Source organism: Erpetoichthys calabaricus, chromosome 5 (assembly GCF_900747795.2).
Source record: "Erpetoichthys calabaricus chromosome 5, fErpCal1.3, whole genome shotgun sequence".
Taxonomy (NCBI): Eukaryota; Metazoa; Chordata; class Cladistia; order Polypteriformes; family Polypteridae; genus Erpetoichthys; species Erpetoichthys calabaricus.
Genome location: NC_041398.2, coordinates 95,320,244 through 95,342,677, shown reverse-complemented (window position 1 = coordinate 95,342,677; position 22,434 = coordinate 95,320,244). Strand labels below are relative to the sequence as shown.

Genomic DNA, 22,434 nt, shown 5'->3' with positions numbered 1-22,434 from the left:
AGACCGCTACTTCGATGCAGATGTAAAATCACAGGCACTCAAAATGTAGCAAGCTCAGACGGAACCTGCATCGAACGAAATGCAAACGACTGAATCACAGATAGATGGTCCACAACACGAAAGGGCCAAGGGAAATGACAAGGTGGCATGCACGCTTTTCGAAATGTACAACGAAATTCTTGAAGAAAACACATTGATACCTCAGGAAAACAGCAAGATGACAACAGAGGTGAGTTTAAAAAAAAAAAAAAAAAAAAGCTCTGTGGCGATCTTTACAACATTGTTTTAAGTAAATAACTAGGGCTGTCGGATCGAATATCACTATTCTAACATAATTCGAATGTATAAAAAATCTTGGAAGACAAGAAAGAAAAACGGCAATCGAATGTAAAAGAGCAGTTGTTGGTTTTACCTGGCACTAATTTTGGCTTCATGTTACTTAAGACGTGCTGGACACTATTGTGGGATTTTACAGATCTGTTTTTGCACGTAACATTTTAGGATCAGCCTATACGTGTTTCTAAATTGTTAACCCATATTGTTATTAGTCATTAGTTAAACGGTCAGCATCTTCTGTGTTAAACACACCCATTTAAAAAAAAAATAAAATTATATATATATATATATATATATATATAATATATATATATATATATATATATATATATATATATATATAGCATTTTTATTGTAGGTAGATCATTTCGACCTGGTCATTTTAAAAGTAGCTCGCAAGCCGATAAAGTGTGGGCACCCCTGATCTACAGTGAAAAGCAAAAATAATATGTTTCAAAAAACAGCAAATACAATACAGTCATGCATTTAATTCAAATGCCATTTACTTATTTTTATTGTAAGGATTCTAATCTTAATCTGACAGCCCTGGTAAAAGCCAAAATGCAGATATATCTTTTACATATGAAAGATGACAGAGAATATAATACTGTATACAGTATGTATGCATGCTACTCGGCAGGTGCAGGGATTTCTTTCTGAAGCACCAATCCCGAGGAATGAAAATCCACTGAAATACTGGAACAACAACTGGAGTCGGTTTCCTACCATTGCCAAAGAAGCATGCAAGTTCCTGTCAGCCCCATGTACTAGCGTGGACAGCGAGAGATTATTCAGTTTGGCTTCTAATTTGATCAACGAAAAGAGAAACAGAATTTCCTGCGACAAGGCAGAGATGCTCTTGTTCGTTAAGAAAAACCTCCCCATCATGCTTAAAAAATAGAAAAGAATGATAAGCCTCCAGAAAAAAAAGTTATTTATTTCTTTACTGTTGAACGCTTTTCTGTTTTTTAAAATTATAGATTGGTTAGATTTATTCCATCAAAAAGAAAGAAAAAAAGTTATGTGATATTTAATACTGCAGACTGTAAAACAAAGGATCAGATAGCCAGCCAAATGTGGTTGAGCAGAAGCCATTTTAATGATTGTAAATAATCTGCAAAAGTTGTTATTCTTCAGTGGTACTGCTTATTTCATTGTCATTGTACATTTTACCATTTTTTTTCAGTTTTCATTTTTGATTATTGTTGAATTTGTTGTATTTGTTCCATCAAAAAGAAAGAGAAGAGAGTTATTTAAAGCAACAATCTGCAAAACTGTTTCCCATATAACCAACAGGTAGCCAGCCAAATGTGGCAGATATCATTTGTTTTTAATGATTGAATGTGGTGTGCAAAATTGTTATACAAATAAATGTTCACTTTGTCTGTAATTCTTGTTCAGACAGATCAAGTCTCATTTTTCTCTGTATCTTATAAATATGCATATCGGCATCGGCAGATAAGTATATAGATATTATCGGATATCGGCATCAGCCCAAAATTCCCATATCGGTGCATCCCTACTTATCATTAATCTTTCCTCTCCACACTGCACAATTGCATCTCGTACAGTACTAGTATTTTAAGATTTTGACCTGAAAGAACTGCTTTGTTAGATATCTTTATTGTCACATACACCGCAAGAGCATAATGAAATTCTTGTGACAGAGCAGTGATGTATAAATAGAATAAATAAGAGTAGCAGAAGACAAATAAATGAATAAGCAGCATAAATACAGTAAATAAGAGTTTAAAAAAGTAGCATACAGCACAGTTTCACATAAACCAGCAAGTGGGTACAGTACACAGTGTGAGGTAAGTAGGATCAGGTTACTGGCTGTTCAGTGATCTTATGGCCTAGGGGAAAAAAAAAAAACACAACTGTCCCTGAAAGCAGGTGGAGCGAATGGTAAGGCTCCAGTAGCTTCCCAGAAGGCAGAAGTGAAAACTGGAGATACTGTAAGTTGTATGGCTTACATCAGAGATGATGAATTCAGCTCTCCTGAGACATCTGGTTAAGTAGGTGTTATGAAGCTGTGGAAGGTCAGCCCTAATGATTTCAAGAGTTGTACAAACAGTTAGTGCTGGGCAGTATACCAGTTCTTACCGAAAACAGTTTATTTTTGTTATGATATGTGTTTTTCTTATACCACAACACCGGTTTAAATTGCCTAAACAACATTCGGAATGTGGCGCAGCGGGAAATTGTTTAAAGGGGACCTTTTTCACTGCTACACATCTAAACACGTGCAAAGGAATACATGCGGTTGTGGAGGTATTGCGCCGTGAAAATGAACAGAGAACATTCTGAAACTGAAGCTGTAGCAGACGATAAAGTTGAACATGATGACACATAAGAACTTTTGCTGGAAAAAGGAGCCATGTCTGTTGTCTGGAGATACGTTGGATTTAAAAGGTCGGATGTGGACCATTATGTTCAAATGTGTGAATACTGTTTCTATACTACTGGATAATACTGCAAGCCAAGTTGTACTTGTTTTATTTTTATCAATACTGTGTAATGTACTTGGGTGTGAAGACATGTTGACTTTTTTCTCAACATTTCCACTTTAATCTCGATGCTTATGATGAGAAAAAAGTCGACACGTTGACTTTATTCTCACCGTTTGTCGACATTAAGGTCGACATGTCAACTTTATTCTTGTAATTTGTTATTAAAGTAGAACATCGTAAATTAATCTTCAAATGAATAATTTACTAGATTTTCTCAAACCCTGTCATAAGTTATGTAGCACATTAAATGCTGTGTGTTAAGTGTTCCCGGAGCCATGTTAATCGCTACTGCTTCTTAAATTGACTTCCTCTTGCACTAAGAGGAGGCGCTGACAGCACACAGAATACATTAATTTCATGATATCCTGCTCCCTGAACATTTAAAATGCTAAGATAAATACTTGATATAAATTTTCATGATGAAATGCATTAAAGTATGTATTAATCATGTAGGGGCACGGTGGCGTGCAATGGGGTCCCAGGTGTTCCTTGCTTTGAATTTGCATGTTTTTCTGGTGGGTTTACTCGGCGTGCTTCAGTTTCCTTTCAAATTCATGTAGGATGTGGGGTTTTGTTATGCTATATTAACCCTGCTAGTGTATGTATTGCTCGTAGTCATCCTGCGATGTGCTGGCGCCCCGTTCAGGATTTGCTCCTGTCTCGCACACAATGCTTGCTGGGATGGGCGCAACCCTAAATGGACGGCATAATTAAACATGTATAACGAAGATTTTTTTTTTTTTTTTTAAGTTCTGAACACTCCGTGGTTTAAGTCTAACTAGTTTTAATTTCACAAAGATGTTTATCATGTGGTGATTGGTTATGTAGAGAAAGAAAAAGGAAGGATAGGAACTGGGGGTTTGGTACGTCAGACAGACAGCACACATGCAATAAAGAAAGCCCACTCAGAAGAACATCCATTGAATTCTGTGTTCGTGTCTCCAAACACCAGATCACAAACCCAACATTTTACACAATATTTCAGTTAAACCTGTGTGATACCCATTCATACATCCAGTTTTTTGGAACCTCGTCACAACTGCCATAAAGTTCTCTACACTGAACGTAGACCTGGGGACCCCTTACTGCGAGGGAGAAGCACTACCGCCACACTACCGTGCATGTTTAATACCTGCTTTAATGCTTTCCATCCTGAAAATATCAAGTATTTATCTTAGCATTCTAAATGATCAGAGAGCAGGAATATCATGAAGTGAATGTATTCTGTGTGGCGATCGCTGCTTGCTCCTCCTCGTAATGTAGAGGACATCATTTTAAGAAGCACGTACAGCGCGTACCCAACAACTGGGTCGGAGAACACTTAACACAAAGCATTTAATATGCTACATTAACTTATGACGGGGTTTGAGAAAATCTAGTAAATTAAACATTGATTTTAGGATGAAGTTTAGTTTACGACATTCTACCATAATTCTATAAAATAAACTATGAGAATAAAGTGGAAATGTCGAGAATAAAGTCAAAATGTCGACTTTATTCTCGACATATACTTTTTTTTCTTCACTGTGGCCCTAATACGCTTCCGTAGGGCTATACCACAAATAGCATTATAAATGCAAGTTGCAGTTTTATTATTTCTGTATATAGCTTAGCTTGATGCAAGGTCCATATTAATGCAGTTTGCATTAGTGTAGTGGTAAAAGTTCGCTAATGTTTTGGTTTCCACCCAACAGCTCTTTGGTTTTCTCAGGAAAAAGAAACTTTGCCGAGTCTTTTTGATTATGCAGTTGGTGATCTGGATACCCACAAACCTGAAGCTGCTAACTGTTGGGCAGCGTTAATGAAGCTGAAAACCAGTGCTTGACCAATTGTTGTTTTTTTTTCTTTTTTAAGACGACTAACAATACTGATGTGTGCAGCCAAGATGGCCCAATACGAATACATAATTTGCTAAAATTGCTAGTGTATTTAAATATTACTTATCTGTTAGATAGATTGATAGATATAGAACCCACTGTTCAGTCATACATACATTATATATATATATATATATATATATATATATATATATATATATATATATATATATATATATAAACAAACCTTAAGGACATTTATATGGCAAACATCAATGACAATGAAGACATTAAGTGTATGATGTTTTCACACAAACATGCTTTATTTAATTCTTTAGAAATGTTAAATAACCATTACTAATTTTAAACTGCACTGAAAAGATTTTAATGGTCTTAATAAAAAAAAACAACCTACAACTAATTAGTACATTTGCTTAAGCCACTTTTATTTTCATTTTCACCTTCTTTTTCTCCATCTTCCTCGTTCTGAAAGGAGGGGATATCATTTGTTTACACATGGGACAGGTCAAAACTTAATATTTCTAGTCAACCAATGGCAGATTTTAAATGAAGGAAGTTGAGTATTTAAAAGATTGAAAGATTATTTTACAAACTAAAAATGTATAAACTGCTGGATGTATCAGAAAAAAATATGTTCATTAAAAAAAGCTGACTGAATTATTAACAGTTTACACATTTAAAAACTATTTTTATTAAAATAGAAAAACAAAGTTTTTTCAAATATGTAAACTATCAAAATGCATGGGGCCATCCATTAATAATTTTTTAATGAGGAAAAAATACTCTTTCGTATAAAATGTACTTGCAAGATTTGATCGTAGGCAAGAAATAATCAATTCTTGAGTAACCATGATGGACTGGTGAGAAGAAGGAGTGCAATCTTAAATTTGGATTTAAAAATATCCATGGGTCTGATAAATTATGATTGATTACAAACTGGTAGGGATGCACCGATACCGAAACGGGTATCTGGTATCGGCCTCGATACCACATTTTCTAAAGTACTCGTACTCGTTAAAAGTCCCCCGATACCACGGTCTGAGAAATGTCTATGTTTGAGTGGCGTGTAAGGGGTTAATCACAGGCGCCGAGTGCCCGCCCCCAGGCCCCGGCTGCAGCTCAGAGCGGGGAGAAGGCAAGGTGAGGCGAGACATGTCAGCCGTGTGGAACTATTTCAAAGTGAAAGACGACGACAAAACAAAGGCGGACTGCAAATTGTGCTCAGCAAAACTGTCCAGAGGAGGCTCAAAAGGTAGCGCATTTAACACAAGTAATTTAATCAAGCCCCTAAAATCCCAACACGACAACGAGTACAAAGAGTTTACCCACGCTTCTAAACCAACACAACCCACGCTGCAGCAAACTCTTGCAAGACGAGAGAAAATGTCCAGGGACAATCCACGTGCTGTGAAAATAACACAGGCAATTATCGAGTACATTGCATTGAGTGACCAGCCACTCTCGGAGGTAGAAAATGTGGGATTCCTGCGTCTCCTCCATGTTCTGGAGCCCAGATATGATATCCCAAGCCGCCGCTACATGACTGACACGGAGCTGCCTAAACTACACGACTCCGTGAAAAAACATATCCACAGCCTACTGCAAGCCTCCTCTGCGTTTAGTTTCACCACGGATATTTGGACAAGCAGTGTTAGCCCTGTGTCGCTAATTAGCCTAACCTCCCAGTGGATAGACGAGAGTTTCTTGTTTTCTTTGTTAAATTATATGACTAAAGCTGTTACCTGTAAATTTAAATCATGTTTTTATTAAGTACTCGGTATCGGCAAGTACTCGGTATCGGCGAGTACTGAAATGCAAGTACTCGTACTCGTTTTCCAAAAAAGTGGTATCGGTGCATCCCTACAAACTGGGTATTGTTTTTGCAGTGTTAGATGTTATCACCACTATAGCTGAAGACCTATCCAGGTCTGGATTTAAAACACAATTAAAGTCTCCAGCCATTATAATTTTATGAGTGTTCACATTAAGAATAAATGCAAGTACGTTTTGGATAACGTCTCTATCACCCACACTGGGTGAGCAGATATTTATCAAAATCAATATACAATTAAATAAATCGCCCATCACCATTACATATCACCCTTCACTACATCTGATGCTACAAATGAAATTGTCCTATTTGTTAAGATTCCCACACCTCTAGTTTTCTCTGTATAGCTGGAGTTGGCATATTTGGCCAGTCCAATCTCTTTGCAAACGAAAATGATCCTTGCTTATCAGGAGAGTCTCCAGTAAAAATACTCTCGGTGTTTATACCTGTTAAGTGAGAGAAAACTTACTTTCTCTTAAATTAGTGATTGAGACTTCTGACTCTTTAGCTCACAAAGTTCACTGTTTGGTCATAAAGACATTGCTTCTGAACTTCTGTTAACATTGTATAGTCTTAAATTAAGGTTGTACATTATTACTCAAGATAGCTTTAACCTTAATTTCCAGTTTTGTCAGGATTTACAAATCATCTCTTTAAACTAGCATCTGATTGATTTGCACAGCAGCATCTCCACTGTTCATTTTGAAATTAGTGCTTTGTTAAGAAAAGAGCAATAGGGTTCACTTTATTTAAACTTAGAAATCCATAATCATTAGTACTCCCCCACAGAAAAGCAAAGCACCGCCATAAGATTTGGTCTGCATGACGGTTCTGTTACAAGTGTATTCCGAGCTGTTTTTCTAAATAATTTTCCAGTTATGTAAAAGTCTAATTTCAAACCTTATTCTGTCCGATTTACTCTTAAACGTAAGACCCCTAACTGTTGTTTAATGCTATGATGTTCTAATTAAACCAAATGGAAAATAACTCTGCTTGAGGTTTTGATTGCTGTTATTTTTAAATAACAGTTGTATGAGTACTGGTATAATTCTAGCCACTGCAGAAGCCTTTACTATTACAGTAAAGTATAAAATAACAAGTACAAGCATAGACGTAATGGCCAGCATCGTTAACCGAAGTTTGAAAATTTACCTGTTTTTCATTTGAATATTCAAACCCTATATATATATATTTTTTTAAACTAATCTGACAGCCTTAGTGGACAATATTAACTTTCTGATAATGAACAAATTCCTGTGCAGTCCAGCCACAAGTTTGTTTATATTCTGTTTCTATCATTATATTTAATGATAACTTTTTTGATAATCACTTTGTCAAATTACAAGCTAAATGCTGAATATCAGTAAACAAGGTTCTATTGATTACAGATGGTGAAATATTGAGATGCTGCTCCTGAGCCATAAGTCACAGCTTTTATGATAATTGTTCTATGCTAAATTGTTCATTCTTCTATGCCAATTAAAAAAGTAACAAAAATGTCATCCTTATATTAGAATATAAAACAATTATTATTTTGATGGTATATCTAGTTTTGACAGCATTTTGCACAGCTAATGCAGGATCAGGAAGAAACATAATACCAAGGGCTTGAAATTCACTTTTGAAACTGGTGGATTTCAGACTCGGTTTGAGTATCAAAAGTATGTATGTTAGCAGGTAGGGTTTGTTATGAGGTCCAAAAACACACAATGAAACACACTTAAATATTAATATTTTACTCATTTTTTAAAAATGAGACTTGTTCTCTCTTGTTTTACAGTATTTTATAAAAATTGTCAGCAAGTCTTTCAAATAATGTATTCCTGCTATTTCACCTTAAAACAAGTTTTTAACTTTGCTTGTAGAGATTTACTCTCATATTTATCCAAAAAGAGAGACTAGCCAAGGAAAAATTGCATTCTGCATTCTCATCTAATAAAAAAATCTAGAGATCATAAAGTATTATTTTCCATACTATACTGCATATGTAGTTTCCTGTAAAGTATAATTTCTGTAGCTTTAAGACAGCTGAGCACTCACTTAAGGCTGTAATTGAAACACTTAATTTAAAAAATTTAAGATACCTAGTTAAAATATAGTGAACATATTCTTGGCTTAGGTGGCAGAGCAGCACACACTGATTAGGACTGCCATTTTACAGATCCTAGATTCAAATTCAGCACCTTATTGTCTATGTGGAGTTTGCATATTCTTCCTGAGATGCTTTGCTTTTCTTCTGGGTTTTCCCACCACACTCTCAAAGCTGTGAAAGTTTAGTTAAATGATCCTAGTGTTGGTATGGCTGTGGGTGCATGCTTGAGTGGACATTGATGGACCAATACCCTGAAAATGGTGAATTGTGGCGTCACAGGGAAAAGCATCCTACAAGCTTCTCATTTTTCATCTTTTCATAGAGTCATAGCAGAAGTAGCCAATTTTCTTGAACTTTACCCCCGAGTTTTTTTTTTTTTATCTTTTTGTGTGTGTGTCCATGATTTTACATTTTAGATTCAGTCTGAAACGCAGTCAGTCCACCAAAAAACATTTTAAAGAAATTATAATTTCAACTGTCACAAATTGGCAGTGGTCAGTTTGTTAAATAAAATGGCAAAGCTAAACATGAATTTGTTCAACAATTCAAGTCAGTTTCCAGAATTACTGTATTGACTTACACACAAGAGCATACATCAGCCTATTTTTACCCTTCAATTTAACAAAATTTAGTTGAGCTACTTCTAAAGCGCAGCTTAAACACAAGGCATCACACACTGCCCACATTTTCGAATCTGGCTGCACATTTGCGCAGTTCTGCTGAACTTCCAATCAGATTGCCAAATGACGCAGCTTCATGTGCTGGTCAAGAGGAACTACTGTGGGAAAATGACACCCTAAAAGTGCAATTTGTTATTATTACATTTAATTAATTAGGCACAAATATAAAGTAGTAATTCAAAAAACACATTGTGTATTCTTGCAACAAGCAAGAGAGATTTCTTATGTCTGTGAAATTAGTGCATTAAAAATATGAATTAATGGGAATTATTACATTTGTGCAGCATATCCACAATTTGGCTTCACTTTTCAAGCCTTGATTATGCAGACAATGTGACACAGACAAAAAAAATGTGTTTTTCACTACAGCTGTGTGTAAATGTAAAGCACATCTGGTTTGTAAGGTGTAACATTCAAAGACATACACAAAGAAACACCTGTTTGTTTAAAATCTCCAAATAAATTCACAGGCTGCCAGGTATCTTAGGGCAGCATATCTACATAAAATGTGATCAACTTCCTCTACAGTAACATATGAGGACTCTTTTGAAAGCTGACAGGCTGAGGGTTTACTATAGCTACCTTATTGGATAAAGACCTACCCATCACTTTGATATGTAAGCAGGCTGAGGTGATATGTATTTAACAAAGAAACTGCACGATCAAGCAAATGCTATTAATTGCAGAAGTCCAAATTCCGTAAAAACCAAGACTCCACTCTTTTGAAAGCTGCGGATTTCAGGAATCATACCAGATAAACTGCATATCACATTAATATAAAAACACATGAAAATGTCTTATGTTCAGAAAGCAAGTACTTTATCAAGTAATCACTACTACATAAAGAGACAAACTGCACAACTATTTGAAAGTTAAGCTTCTGCTCATTTTTAAAGGATAAATGTCTGACTTACAAAACAAAGACTATTTTAGTTTTTGAATGATAACCTCCTGAATGACTAAAATAAGCTACGCAGTGGCCATTTTGACAGACTGTGAAGGCAATGGGGGTACGCTAAAAATCATGCAATATGACATTTAAACTTGAAAGTTGTGCACTTCAAGTGTAACAGTGGTACACGGATATATCATTGCCCTGGTATGACCGGTCAGGCCTAGGGATATTCTAATCAGTTTTTCTTTTAAAAAGAAAAAAAATACAGATCACCGATTTCATAGTACTTGATCAGCCAATTCAGATTTTTTTTCTTTATCCCTTTAAAAAACATCCTATGTAATCAGACACACAAAAATCTTATGTCCTTTATTAAAGTGCATTTTCATAATAAAACTATTGACCACAAGGGTTAACTGTTCATTTTTTTATAAACGGTCCTTAAAAACTACTTTAATAAAATATGTTCAACAATATGTATCCATAATACACACGACATGAAAAGTAAATAAAATGCTTCTCATAATTACAAGCTGCCATATAGTTGAATTTTTTGGTCATTCATTGAATTTCAATGGATTAAATTTAAAGAAAAACTGGAAAAACTGAGGTGTTCTAAAATGTTTGACAGGTACTGTGTATGTGTATCAATTAATTGATATTGGAAATTAAGGAATGCTTAAATGTAAGTATGCATGTACTTATTGGTTTCAATCATTTTAAATCATTAATTGAACTACAGCTTTTCTGCTTTTAAAATATGCATGTACTATATTTATACAGATGTTTTTTCTTCAATGTATCAGCTAGACATTCATAATTATTGAGATGTAATTATAAATATGGATTACCATTTTAATTATGCAGTACTTGTTTCTTACCATAACGTATGCTGTAAGACACACAGTACAAATCTTTAAAAAAAAAATTAAAAGCCACAAGTATACAAATGTTTATAAGTTGTTTATCAAGAACATATAAACCTGTTAAGCACGTCAGTCTTGTAAGTAAAAGGCACATTTTGCTGTTAAGCTAACGAGCCTATTGTTTACTAAGCAGCAATTTCATATTCATCTTTATCTTTTCTTTTTCCAATTAAAAAATGTAAACTATTACACCTTAAACAAGCTCACTATCTAAACTCAAACAGTGTCCATTTTCATTTATAAGACACAATAAAATGCTCTGAATTCATTAAAGCAGCTTTTCTTGCTGTTTGCTAGTTGCACAGGATAACTTTAATGTAAAGGCTAATATGCCAAGTGGTGGTAACTCTCTGGTAAAACAAGTCTCAACTTGCTGGTTTACACTGCAGGAAGCTTGCTGCAACAAGGTGAATAATACCATGTGTAAAGAAGCACACCATCTAAATTATCACAAATCTTAGAAAAGCAGGGACTCAAAAGACAATTTCTTGTGCTCAGCCAATTTATCAATCAGAGTCTTCCTTTTAGTAAAAACCTTCCAGTTTAGATTGGCAGCTGATCAATCGGAGCATTCCAAGTCAGACCCAAATGATGACAATCAACAGAGCTCTACTGAGGAGGCAGAAAGCATATTACAACTTAACTAGCCGAAGCCCGCCGTGTGGCGGTGTAAGAATAGGAACGGAAAACGGTGAGAAATGAATTCAGAAATCAAGAAGAAATAAATACTTCTTGAAAGACATAGTTATGAATGGGTGTTTTGGTGGAGACGACAGATAATGAGTCAAAAGATCTACTCGTACTACAATATCAGGTCTGTGCTCTGGTCTTTGGGTATCCGACAGTGCATGTAGAATTTCCGGCCAAGCAGGTTTACATGTGAAAGTGATAAATAAATCAGGCTTTCCAAATTTACGTACAGTGGAACCTCGGGTCACGAACATCTCGGACCACGTACAAATCGGGTTACGACCAAAACGTTTGCCAAACATTTGCATCTGTTCACGACCACACACTCTGGTGACGAACAAGCCAGTTTCCCTTCCAGTTTGTACGCGCCAATGATTTCCGCACGTGTTCAGTCTCTCCCTGTGCATTCCCTGTGCAGCCAGTGAGTGAGAGAGAGAGAGAGAGAGACACTTTTGGCTAACACTTGGTGGGGAAGAAGGAAGCAGTCACTCCAGCTGAGCAATCAAGGAGCTGGAGTGACCAGAAGAAGTAAGTAGACATTTAGTTTACTATTACACTGTGCATTCTATGGTATAATTAATTATTTTTGTGCTTAAAAATCTTTAAAAAATATATATATTTACATACCGCTCATACGGTCCAGAACAGATTAATTGTATTTACATACAGTCCTATGGGGGAAATTACTTCGGGTCACAACCAAATCGGGTTGCGACCAGAGTTTTGGAACGAATTACAGTCGTGACCCGAGGCTCCACTGCACTATGGCCATGGCATCCTGATAGTTTGCCACTGGAGTGCAAAATACTAAATGTATTCCTCATTGCTAATCTGTACACGTAAAATTGGCAATGAGTAAGCCTTATTCACTTGGCGGTTCTTTTATCGGGAACATGTTGTAAATCTTTGTGCCAGCCAATGTCTCCGTAAGTGACTAAAAGTGGGTAAACCATATGATTGCAATTCATATTGAGCGTGGAAATCTGTTTACAGGAGTTGCCTATGGGATAGATGCAAATGTCCCTTTCGGCAGGTGGTTCGCCATCTTCTCCGATGAAAATCACCACAAAATCGGTGTGACATGTCAGGGCATTCTATCATCGTAAATCCTGCCTAGGGTTTTCCTTGAAAACCATGCTGTTGGATTGGACTGAGCGATTTCATGCATATGTTTGAATGATTTAGCGAAGGGGTTGATGGTTCTGAGCATGGAATCTAGCTGGAGAAGTAAATTTTTACTGCATGCAGAGTTTGCTTTATTTTGTAAGCATACTTCAGTAGCTTGCGCTGTGTCAAAAATATACAACTGTCCATATCCTGGAGAGGTAGAAGTGTTAGCGTGTAGTGGAGAGATTTGGTGATAAATTTGCCCGTGTATTTTAAAACAGTATGGTCCGTGGAAAGGAGGTTCAGTTATCTGTGCACCCATGGAAGCAAACGCTACAGAAGAGTTATATTCTCAAATGTGTTCACGGTAATGTTTAGCTTCTGATGTTTGCTGTGTAAGAAGCGGTTTTAAAGACACAGGTGGCTCCTACAAAGGTGGTAAAGCTACTTTACCGTTGTGGCAGCACCTCGAGTACTTGTTGGATGTATTACACTCAGCAGGCCAGTATAGTGCATGACAGCGTTTGCACTGCTGGTCTGGAGTCCCAATGTTTTACTCTTGGACGGGAAGACAGAAATTAGGTGAAGTACCACCTATGGTAACGGGAAGAGGATTATGTGTATGTCTGCTGAGACTGAGCTGGTTTGGAAACGTTGCTTTGCAGATGTCGCATTGCAAGAGTTGTGAATAAGTTTTGTTGTGTTTAGTCAGACAATCCTGTGTAGTGAACTTCTTATTGCATTTCTGGCACTCATATAGTTGTTGGGAAGAATGCCTTTTCTTGTGTTTAGCAAGTGAGGTTCGCGTTTGAAAAGTTTTGTTGCAGGAATCACACTGGAAGAATGGGGGGGGGGGGGGGGGGGGAAGGGTTTGGAGGAGGACGAATAGGAATCGAGAAATGCCGTGTTGGCGGGACCGATTTTGAAGAGGAGCCACAGGCAGCGTGGGGAAGGGTTTGGAAGAGGACGAATAGGAATCGACAAATGCCATGTCAGCTGTGTGTGGGCGGGACCAGTTTTGAAGTGGAAGCAGGACGAACCAGAACAGAAATATATATAAGAGATGATATGTAAAGCATTTTACAAGCCTTACTTTATTTGCCCTATAACCAGGAAAACAGTTTTTCCCACCTAGACGGACGTTTTCTAAAAACATGCACGTGTATTCATACAAGGTACAAATAACTTAAAAGTCTGCACAGACAGACAGACAGACAGACAGACAGACACTTTATTAATCCCAATGGGAAATTCACATTCTCCAGCAGCAGCATAATGATACAATAAATAATACTAAATTAAAGAATGATAATAATGCAGGTGAAAAACAGACAATAACTTTGTATAATGTTAAATGTTAACGTTTACACCCCTGGGTGGAATTGAAGAGTCGCATAGTTTGGGGGAGGAACGATCTCCTCAATCTGTCAGTGGAGCATGACATTGACAGCAGTCTGTCGCTGAAGCTGCTCTTCTGTCTGGAGATGATACTATTTAGTGGATGCAGTGGATTCTCCATAACTGATAGGAGCCTGCTGAGCGCCCTTCGCTCTGCCACAGATGTTAAACTGTCCAGCTCCATGCCAACAATAGAGCCTGCCTTCCTCACCAGTTTGTCCAGGCGTGAGGCGTCTTTCCTCTTTATGCTGCCTCCCCAGCACACCACCGTGTAGAAGAGGGCGCTTGCCACAACTGTCTGATAGAACATCTGCAGCATCTTATTGCAGATGTTGAAGGACACCAGCCTTCTAAGGAAGTATAGTCGGCTCTGTCCTTTCTTGCACAGCGCATCAGTATTGGCAGTCCAGTCTAATTTATCATCCAGCTGCACTCCCAGATATTTATAGGTCTGCACCATCTGCACACAGTCACCTTTGATATATATACCTATATATTTATATAATCTTCATATATTTTATGCACACACACACACAAAACAAGGCTGTCAGATCGAATATACATTACTGCGTTATTTCTGATTTCATTTCCAAGCCTACTCATTTTTCAATGGTCAGATTGTATGTTACAAGTAAAACTGACAGCCATCTGCTTTCAAAACTCAAACCTTCAAAACGAAGTTTGGGACAGATTTTCCTACCCTACTGTACTTTTATGTATATAATTGCCATGATGATTTTTAAACAATCCTCTGGAACCCTAAAACTCACGGTCTCACTAACTGCTGTTATGCAAGAACCATTAAATAGATTATTTTTCCCAAATTATTCAGCCCTAATTGCGATTTTTCTGACAAATATTGAGATTGCAATTTGATTTGCGATATAATTTTTTAAAAGTCAAGCTTCAGTTTAATATTCACTGTCCAATAGATTTAAAACATGGAGCATTACCACATGAAATACAAGCAAAATATTAGCTGTATTATATTCTATTGCAAGGATGACATTTATTACATTTTAATAGGCATAGATCTAGGAATAATTATAACCAACAATGTGACTTGTGGCTCAGGAGCAGTATCTAAATATTGCACAATCTGTAATCAATAGAACATTATTTAGTGACATCGAGTATTTAGCTTATAAATTGGCAAACCACAGAATTACCAAAAAATTGATAAATATAAAGCAAATTAAATTTAAATGTTACAGAAAATATCTAAATATTGTACATTCAAATAAAACATTAATTTGCAGATTACCATTATTTACCATATTAAGTTTTTTTTAGCAAATGCTGAACAACAGAAACCTTACATAATACTTGCTTTCCTGATATCTCTACTACTTCTGAATACTTATTGTGTCAAGAACACAGGCATTTCAACCTTTCTTGGTTGCAAACATGAATACTTCAGTTTCTCTGATGGCGAACCCATGGCTAGTATGCACATGAATTTGCAAGCCAGTTTGCTCTGCATCAGAAAGTTAATATTGTGTACTACAGCTGTGAAATTAGACAAAAAAAAAAACTTTTTTTAGGTTAACGATATGGGGTGTAACATATACATTTGTACTTGATTTATTTATACTTTACTATAGAAGTAACGGCTGCAGCTAGAATAAAGCACAAACACCAACTTAAAAAACAAAATTCTAGAGGTTCTCGGGCAATTGTAAACATAATCAAAATCCCAAGCAGCTGCACCCTGTAATAGAAAAGCATCAGCACCACCATCTTGTTTTCAGTCTACTACAGACGACTAGATGAGCAAGTTTAAACTGCATAGCTTATTTGGAGTGAAAGCACAATTTTATCCGTCAGCACAGCTTGTGTGCCTCGTAATGATTTACGCTCTTTTTTGGCTACTTTCATGGCATGCTGTCCTGACATGGATCATGACAAATAATGATCAAAATAAAACAGCAGGCAGATCGAAGGAAAACTTGTTTTATTACTTTGGAAGTGCCCACTACACGGTGGGGAGTGGTAGAGTACATTGAATACCATGAAATTCAGAAAAAATGCCAGTCAGCACCGTCAGACTCACTCAGAATCGCATGATAATCACGGTATTAAGTCATGGTCATACAATCTGTCTACTTGTGGCAGACCCATATCACTCAGACAAAACTTTAAGGAAGACCACTGCATTACTGTGGGTGGGCACTAGTTAACAAGAATTTTATCTTTAAACAGTGAATCCTGTTGCACTTTTTTTTTTTTTTTTAACATAGCACTAATTTCAAAATAAACAGAAGAGATCCTGACATGATAATCAATTAAGTGCCAGTTTAAAGAGATGATTTTTCATGAGAGATCAGTGCCACTTTGAACAGCAGATGAACTCACATCAACAGAGCAAACCTCTCGCTTACACGCCACAAACAGAGTTAACTGAAGAACAGTGTTAAGCCACCAAAATGGCCACCAAAATAATAAATCCAATGAATAAACACATTGCAGGCTTTACAATATTAATCGAATGCTACAGGCTATATTATACTGGACATCAGAATATTGCATCACTAAGTAAGACAGCATGTATGTATAAGGCAGAAGGGATAAAGCAGCAGCTGCACAACACACAGAAAATAAAAAACTTGCCCCACATGGAGCTTGCTCGGTATAGCTTGGTTAGGACTGTCCGCAGTCAGATCATCTACGAACTTGACTCATGTTTTGCAGTCCGACACTATTATGCACCTTTGCTCATACCGTTTGACAACTGAATTCTTTTGCCAATATGGGGATCTTGTGGTAAATAATAAGGTGGTCATTTAATTAAGGAGCAGAGGTAACGTCCAGCATTTTTCAATATCGATAATGTAAGTTTTTGAAATTGAAGTTCTATGCTTTGTAATTATTAACAGGATACAATGGTGACATTGGACGTATGAGCAATGCCCTGATTGAAGGTAACCAGTTTGGGTATGATATGTGATACTCGCTAGAAGGGCATCTATCAATTAAAAAAATATATATTTGGTTCTTTAAGGATTTAAAAATATGTACAGTATGCACATTTTATACATTTGAGTATTTTTTCTCATTAAAAAATTATTAATGGATGACCCTAGCAGTCTGGACCGGCATGATGCCCTGAGGCCCGACCGCAGCGACAGGTCTGACTTGTGGATCAAAGAGCACAGCAGCAAGTCAGGGGACAGAAAAAAAAAAACATTTTGAAGGGGTCTAGCTATAAGTTTTACTAATGAAGAAAACAAGTTCACCATTTAAAATTATAAAAAGCAAGTGCAATAACATATCTGCAAAATACTGTAGCTTTGCATAGCGCATGGACTAACATGATGCCAGAATTAGTGTGGGTAAAATTAAACAACTGCTCTTTTACATTCAAGTTTCAGCTTTTGCCTTCAAATAAGACCTTTTTTTAAAGTAAATCTGAATTACATTCGAATAGCAAAGTTTGATCTAACAACCCTATAGGTCAGACAATCTGCATAACATATAACCTAAATCACTGCATTTCAAGCTGCGATTTTGATTTGAAATTAATTAATCATTTAGCTCTACTGTTAAGTATCCACCACAGGAGGCATACACTGGCATCCTTTTCCTCAATAAAGACAATGAAAAACAAAGTAAAATCAGAAGTGTGGTTATTGTAAGAATTCTCCATTTTAAACTGGCTTAAACAATATTTTCAATGCACTCACTATTTCAGATGTTATTAGCTTCTTAGTTAACTTGACATACACTTCTAAAACACAAGAGACTAAAAGTAAATATTTTCAGGTCACCTGTATTACATTTTTGATTCAGTTGTAAATGGAGGGTCAAAAAAAAAAAAGAGACTGTTTAGTTTAGTCCTGTATATCAGGGTTTCTTAAAAGTTTTTTTTCTGGTGACCTAATCTTGCTCTTCTTAGTGACTTTGAGATTTAGTCCATGATGGACATCAGAACCGCTTTGGAGAATCACTTCCTGACAGTTACACCAGGGGGGTGGGCAGAATTGGTCTGTGTGTGTGTGTGTGTGACGGGGAGATTCACTTGTTTCATTTCTACACAAACTACAGACTCACAAAGCCCAAATTTATATACAAATGAGACTGGTAGATAATATCTTCTAGCACCAAGTAGCAAAAAAGAAGCTTACAGTGCACAGCATAAATGAGTATACTGCAAAAGATTTTTCAGAAAATCATCTGCCCCTCTTTAGAAATAATACTTTCTATGGGATCCTGTACCGTATACAATCTAGCAAATAGGGTTTATTGAATAAATAATGAACAACATGTAAGGATGATTCCTACCTAATATGCTTTCTGGGTGAAGAACAGTGCCAAACATAGGAGCTATAGGACCTCACAATACAGCAGAATTTTTCTTTTTGACTTTTAAAATTTGACTTTTTGTTTACTACAGCTTTAAATATGCAATCAGTATAATGCATTTACTTGAAAATAGTTTGAATTTTTCAATTTAAATAATTAAAAGGCATATACTTGTTTTCAGTTTTTTGTGGCGACCCTATGTCCTGCTTTGGTATGCAGCTTTAGAGGATTTTCTGGTGTCATTTCAAAAAGAGGCCTCCAAGTTTTATACAAAGTAGGTTAGGGCTTTACCAAGTCTAACTCCATAACCAAGTCCAACTCCGGCACTGGTAAAGAATGATGACTGTCCCATAGATCAAGAGAGTTTTATCCAATAACATTTAATTACTTCCTATTGTCCAAAAACATGTAATTATTTTGAACTGCAACCCTGGTCCCAGTATTAGCAAGTGGAGATAAACATGAGTGAAAGACTGACATCTTGGCTTTCTGCGACTTGGTCAATATTGGCTGAATGGATACAACAAGTTGACTTTAAGCTCATAGCTATCATTAGACGCCCTCACGTATAAAAACACAAAAAGGTATAAAGAAGCCTGCAAGACATCCTTGTAAAGAAAAAAGGAATTGAGGACGCAAGTTGAATGATAAAGACAGGACAGAATCAGATGAGAGCCAGTGAGGACAGAAAGCAGCAAAGTGACCCCCAGTTGAGAACAGGAGCAATTGTGAGCGGATCTCACGGACGTTGACGGAAGTGGTGGAAAATGGAGACAGGCTCACCACATCGCAGTGTATGCTGAGGGAAGGTGGCCAAGATGGGAGTTGTGTGGGAAACACTCTTGCTAGGGTCTCTGCTGCGAATATACAGTACCTGGGCATGATGTGACAGTACTGCACTGCAAAGGATGATTCTGACTCTGGCTTGATCCATCATTTAAATTGATTAATTTATTTATTTGGATTTTTAACTTGTTTTATTAGATTATATCTCTCTCTATTATAAAAAAAAAAATCTTGGTGGAAGGGAGACGAGACGTGATCTTCTTGGAAGACACTTAAAAGACCCACGAGATGAAAGAGATTCGCCACAGAGCATCTCGCGGGGACCTTAAACATAAGACTTGGTGCCAAGAGATTACAATTTGATGTCCCGTGAGAGACACTTTAACGTCATGCAAGACAAGGCAGTGAGACAACATTTAAAACAAATTCACGGACATCTAACCAAGCAGTTGTTGGAATGCTTTTGGTAGTCAGACATCATGTGCTCCCAGCTCTTAAAACAACGACATGCAGAACACGCAGCTTGCCCGCAGCAGCAGTTGGAAGCCAGCAGATGATCCGACTGCAACTCCTTAGCGTGCGTTCAGCCGCACCCCCCTTCACAACGCCAGCAGCAGAGACATGAAATGGCAAAAGGACAGCTGCTGTACAGGCTTTTAAATGATCGATGCACAGCGCGACAAACATTACAGGCACTTCGCCAGCAGCAGCAAGACAACATGATCCGACTGCATCTCCTTAGCGTGCATTCAGCCGCCCCCCTTCACAATGAGAACAGAGTTATACATCATGGGAGAAAGAGATTTAACCACGCCCGGGGCCGGAAATAAAGGACAAGTATTGTTTTTACACAAGTTTTAAAGTAAAAGTGAAAATAATGCATATGTAACAATTCCCATTGTATATCCGGTAAACCAAACCCGGGAGTGGGCAGGGGCGGAGCCCCCTAGAATATATATATTATACATATATATTGAATAACTGCACTACATTTCATTTATTTATTTGGACACTGATTTTATTGTTTGAAATAAAATGCAATTGCACATTTGCACTAGACTTATCTTTTGTGTCCTCATTACCCTACCCATCATTCATGACTATGGATGACCTGGGCTCAAGAAAATGCCAAGGCTGTGGGTAACCATGGAAATCACACAGATCTCAACTGACTTACTTTCCTACTAAAAAAGTCCAAAGTGTACTGTGCAGTAGAATGGGCTAGTACAAAATAAACAGTTATGTTTTCTGGGAACTCGACAGACTACTGTTTCATTTTATACTAATAAATCAGATTAGAGGACTATAAGCTTGGACTGAACCATCAGCTTTGCATTTTATGTGACTTTTCATCAGTTTGGTCTCGCTGCCTGCACATCTTTTATGGAAAGCAACTATGTGTGCACAACATTGTTGCCTAAGTGGTATAAACGAGGAGAGGGGAATTGGACATTCAACCCAACAAAGCATAAAACATCAAGTCCGGCTGCGTAGCACATTAGGGATGCGAGGAGTTGCGAAGCGTGGATCTCACCTTGATGTTCTTCAGGCCTTTGTCAAGCAAGCTGAGCATTTCGGACATTTTATTGTCAGAGTGAACGTTACAGATGTTCCGGCAACGCTGCTGAAGTAATCCGATAATGTATTCGTTTTCGATCTGTTCGTGCATCTTGAACTCCTGGAAGGTGGCACACAGTGAACACAACAGAGAACGAAAATCACTGTTGCTGGCAAAATCCGTCTTGGAGAGCTATGGAAGGAAAGAAAAAAAAATTATCAATGTATGGAAAATCACATTCTTCAACTACAAGAACTTGCATAACAAGAATCCTTAAATTAACGGCAAAGACGTGTGAAGGCCGGCGGCAGTGCGGGCAATTGCTGCACCGTGTGCCCGGTGTAATGGGCGGCTTATTACAAGGATCTGCTTAAACCTTTACAGCACGTAAAAACAATGCCAAGTCATGAGAAAATGTGATAATTATCGGTTATGTTGCGGCACCAACAAAGTGTTATGAACAAGGAACAAGTTCCGCCACGAAGATGCTAATTACAAACAATTTGCTTTATGAAATTAGGCCTTTAATAGTAAGCTTTCGTTGACTGGTAGTAAAACACGAAAGATGCCGCGCGTCAACGTAATGCTAAAGTATTGTTTATTTGAGGTCATTCTAAGTTATCATCTTAATATTGGAAACAATCTGATGTTTCGCCAATTTTGATTCTCTGGAAGACAACTTGGCATGATCCAGGAAGCCATTACATTGAACATACTGCTCACGTTTTCGTTACACGGTAAGGCAGACGTAATCATTATTTGCGTGTAATGAAACTACGAAAGCCCAAGTGTAAAAATGCACAGTCCAAAAACATGGACGGGCGATAAGGTCACGTAATAATATTCGTGAAATATGAATGCGCCACTGGACCCGTAAACAAACGCAGACCTGCCCACCTCTGCGCCATCCGTTTTACATCAGCCACAAGGGCAAAATATGCCATTCTTACCCTCTCACAGTAGAGCCCCACCAACTGCTTCATCCGCCAGTGCGGGCCTGTAAAGACATCGACTTCTTCAGGGAACGGGGCCATTTTTTCACTTGCCCATGGACAATTAAGCAGAATCACAGGCGAAGCCCAGAGGGTCGGTGCGCGCCACACTCAGAACCGCGTTCTCGGAGAGCAGTCAGGCGACGTGACGTAACGTTCACATAGGCGCAATAATAATAGAAGATGCGCAGACGCATGACGTCATGGAGTTGGCTTGTGAACATACTATGGAATGCCGTTTGGGTCGAAAAGATCGAATTTTGCCTACTGAATGTCATCATTGTCGCTTGCTGTGACGCTGTGTTGTATTAAGCAAGTTCATAACATTATCGAATGAGCGCATAATACTACGTGTGTGTCTGATCTTCTGAAATATAAATAGATAATTAAAACATTAAAGCTTTACCACAGGGTTCAATTATAATCTGTGGCTATTGTAAATTATGTATGTGCCATATTTTTCCAAAAATTATTTTAGTTAATCTGCAGC

The 22,434-nt window shown here is 37.3% G+C and overlaps 1 protein-coding gene across 1 annotated transcript in view; it reads right to left on the bottom strand.

Annotated features, from left to right (window-relative positions):
* Positions 1-22,114, bottom strand: part of fbxl5 (F-box and leucine-rich repeat protein 5) — a 47,602-nt gene extending 25,488 nt beyond the window's left edge. Inside the window, exons 1-2 of the mRNA XM_028801795.2 lie at positions 21,903-22,114; positions 20,929-21,144 (exon numbers count right to left, since the gene is read on the bottom strand). Coding sequence (XP_028657628.1) covers positions 20,929-21,144; positions 21,903-21,986 — 300 coding nt within the window. The 5' untranslated portion in view covers positions 21,987-22,114. The remainder of the gene's footprint in view (positions 1-20,928; positions 21,145-21,902) is intronic.
* Between the last annotated feature and the right edge of the window lie 320 nt (positions 22,115-22,434).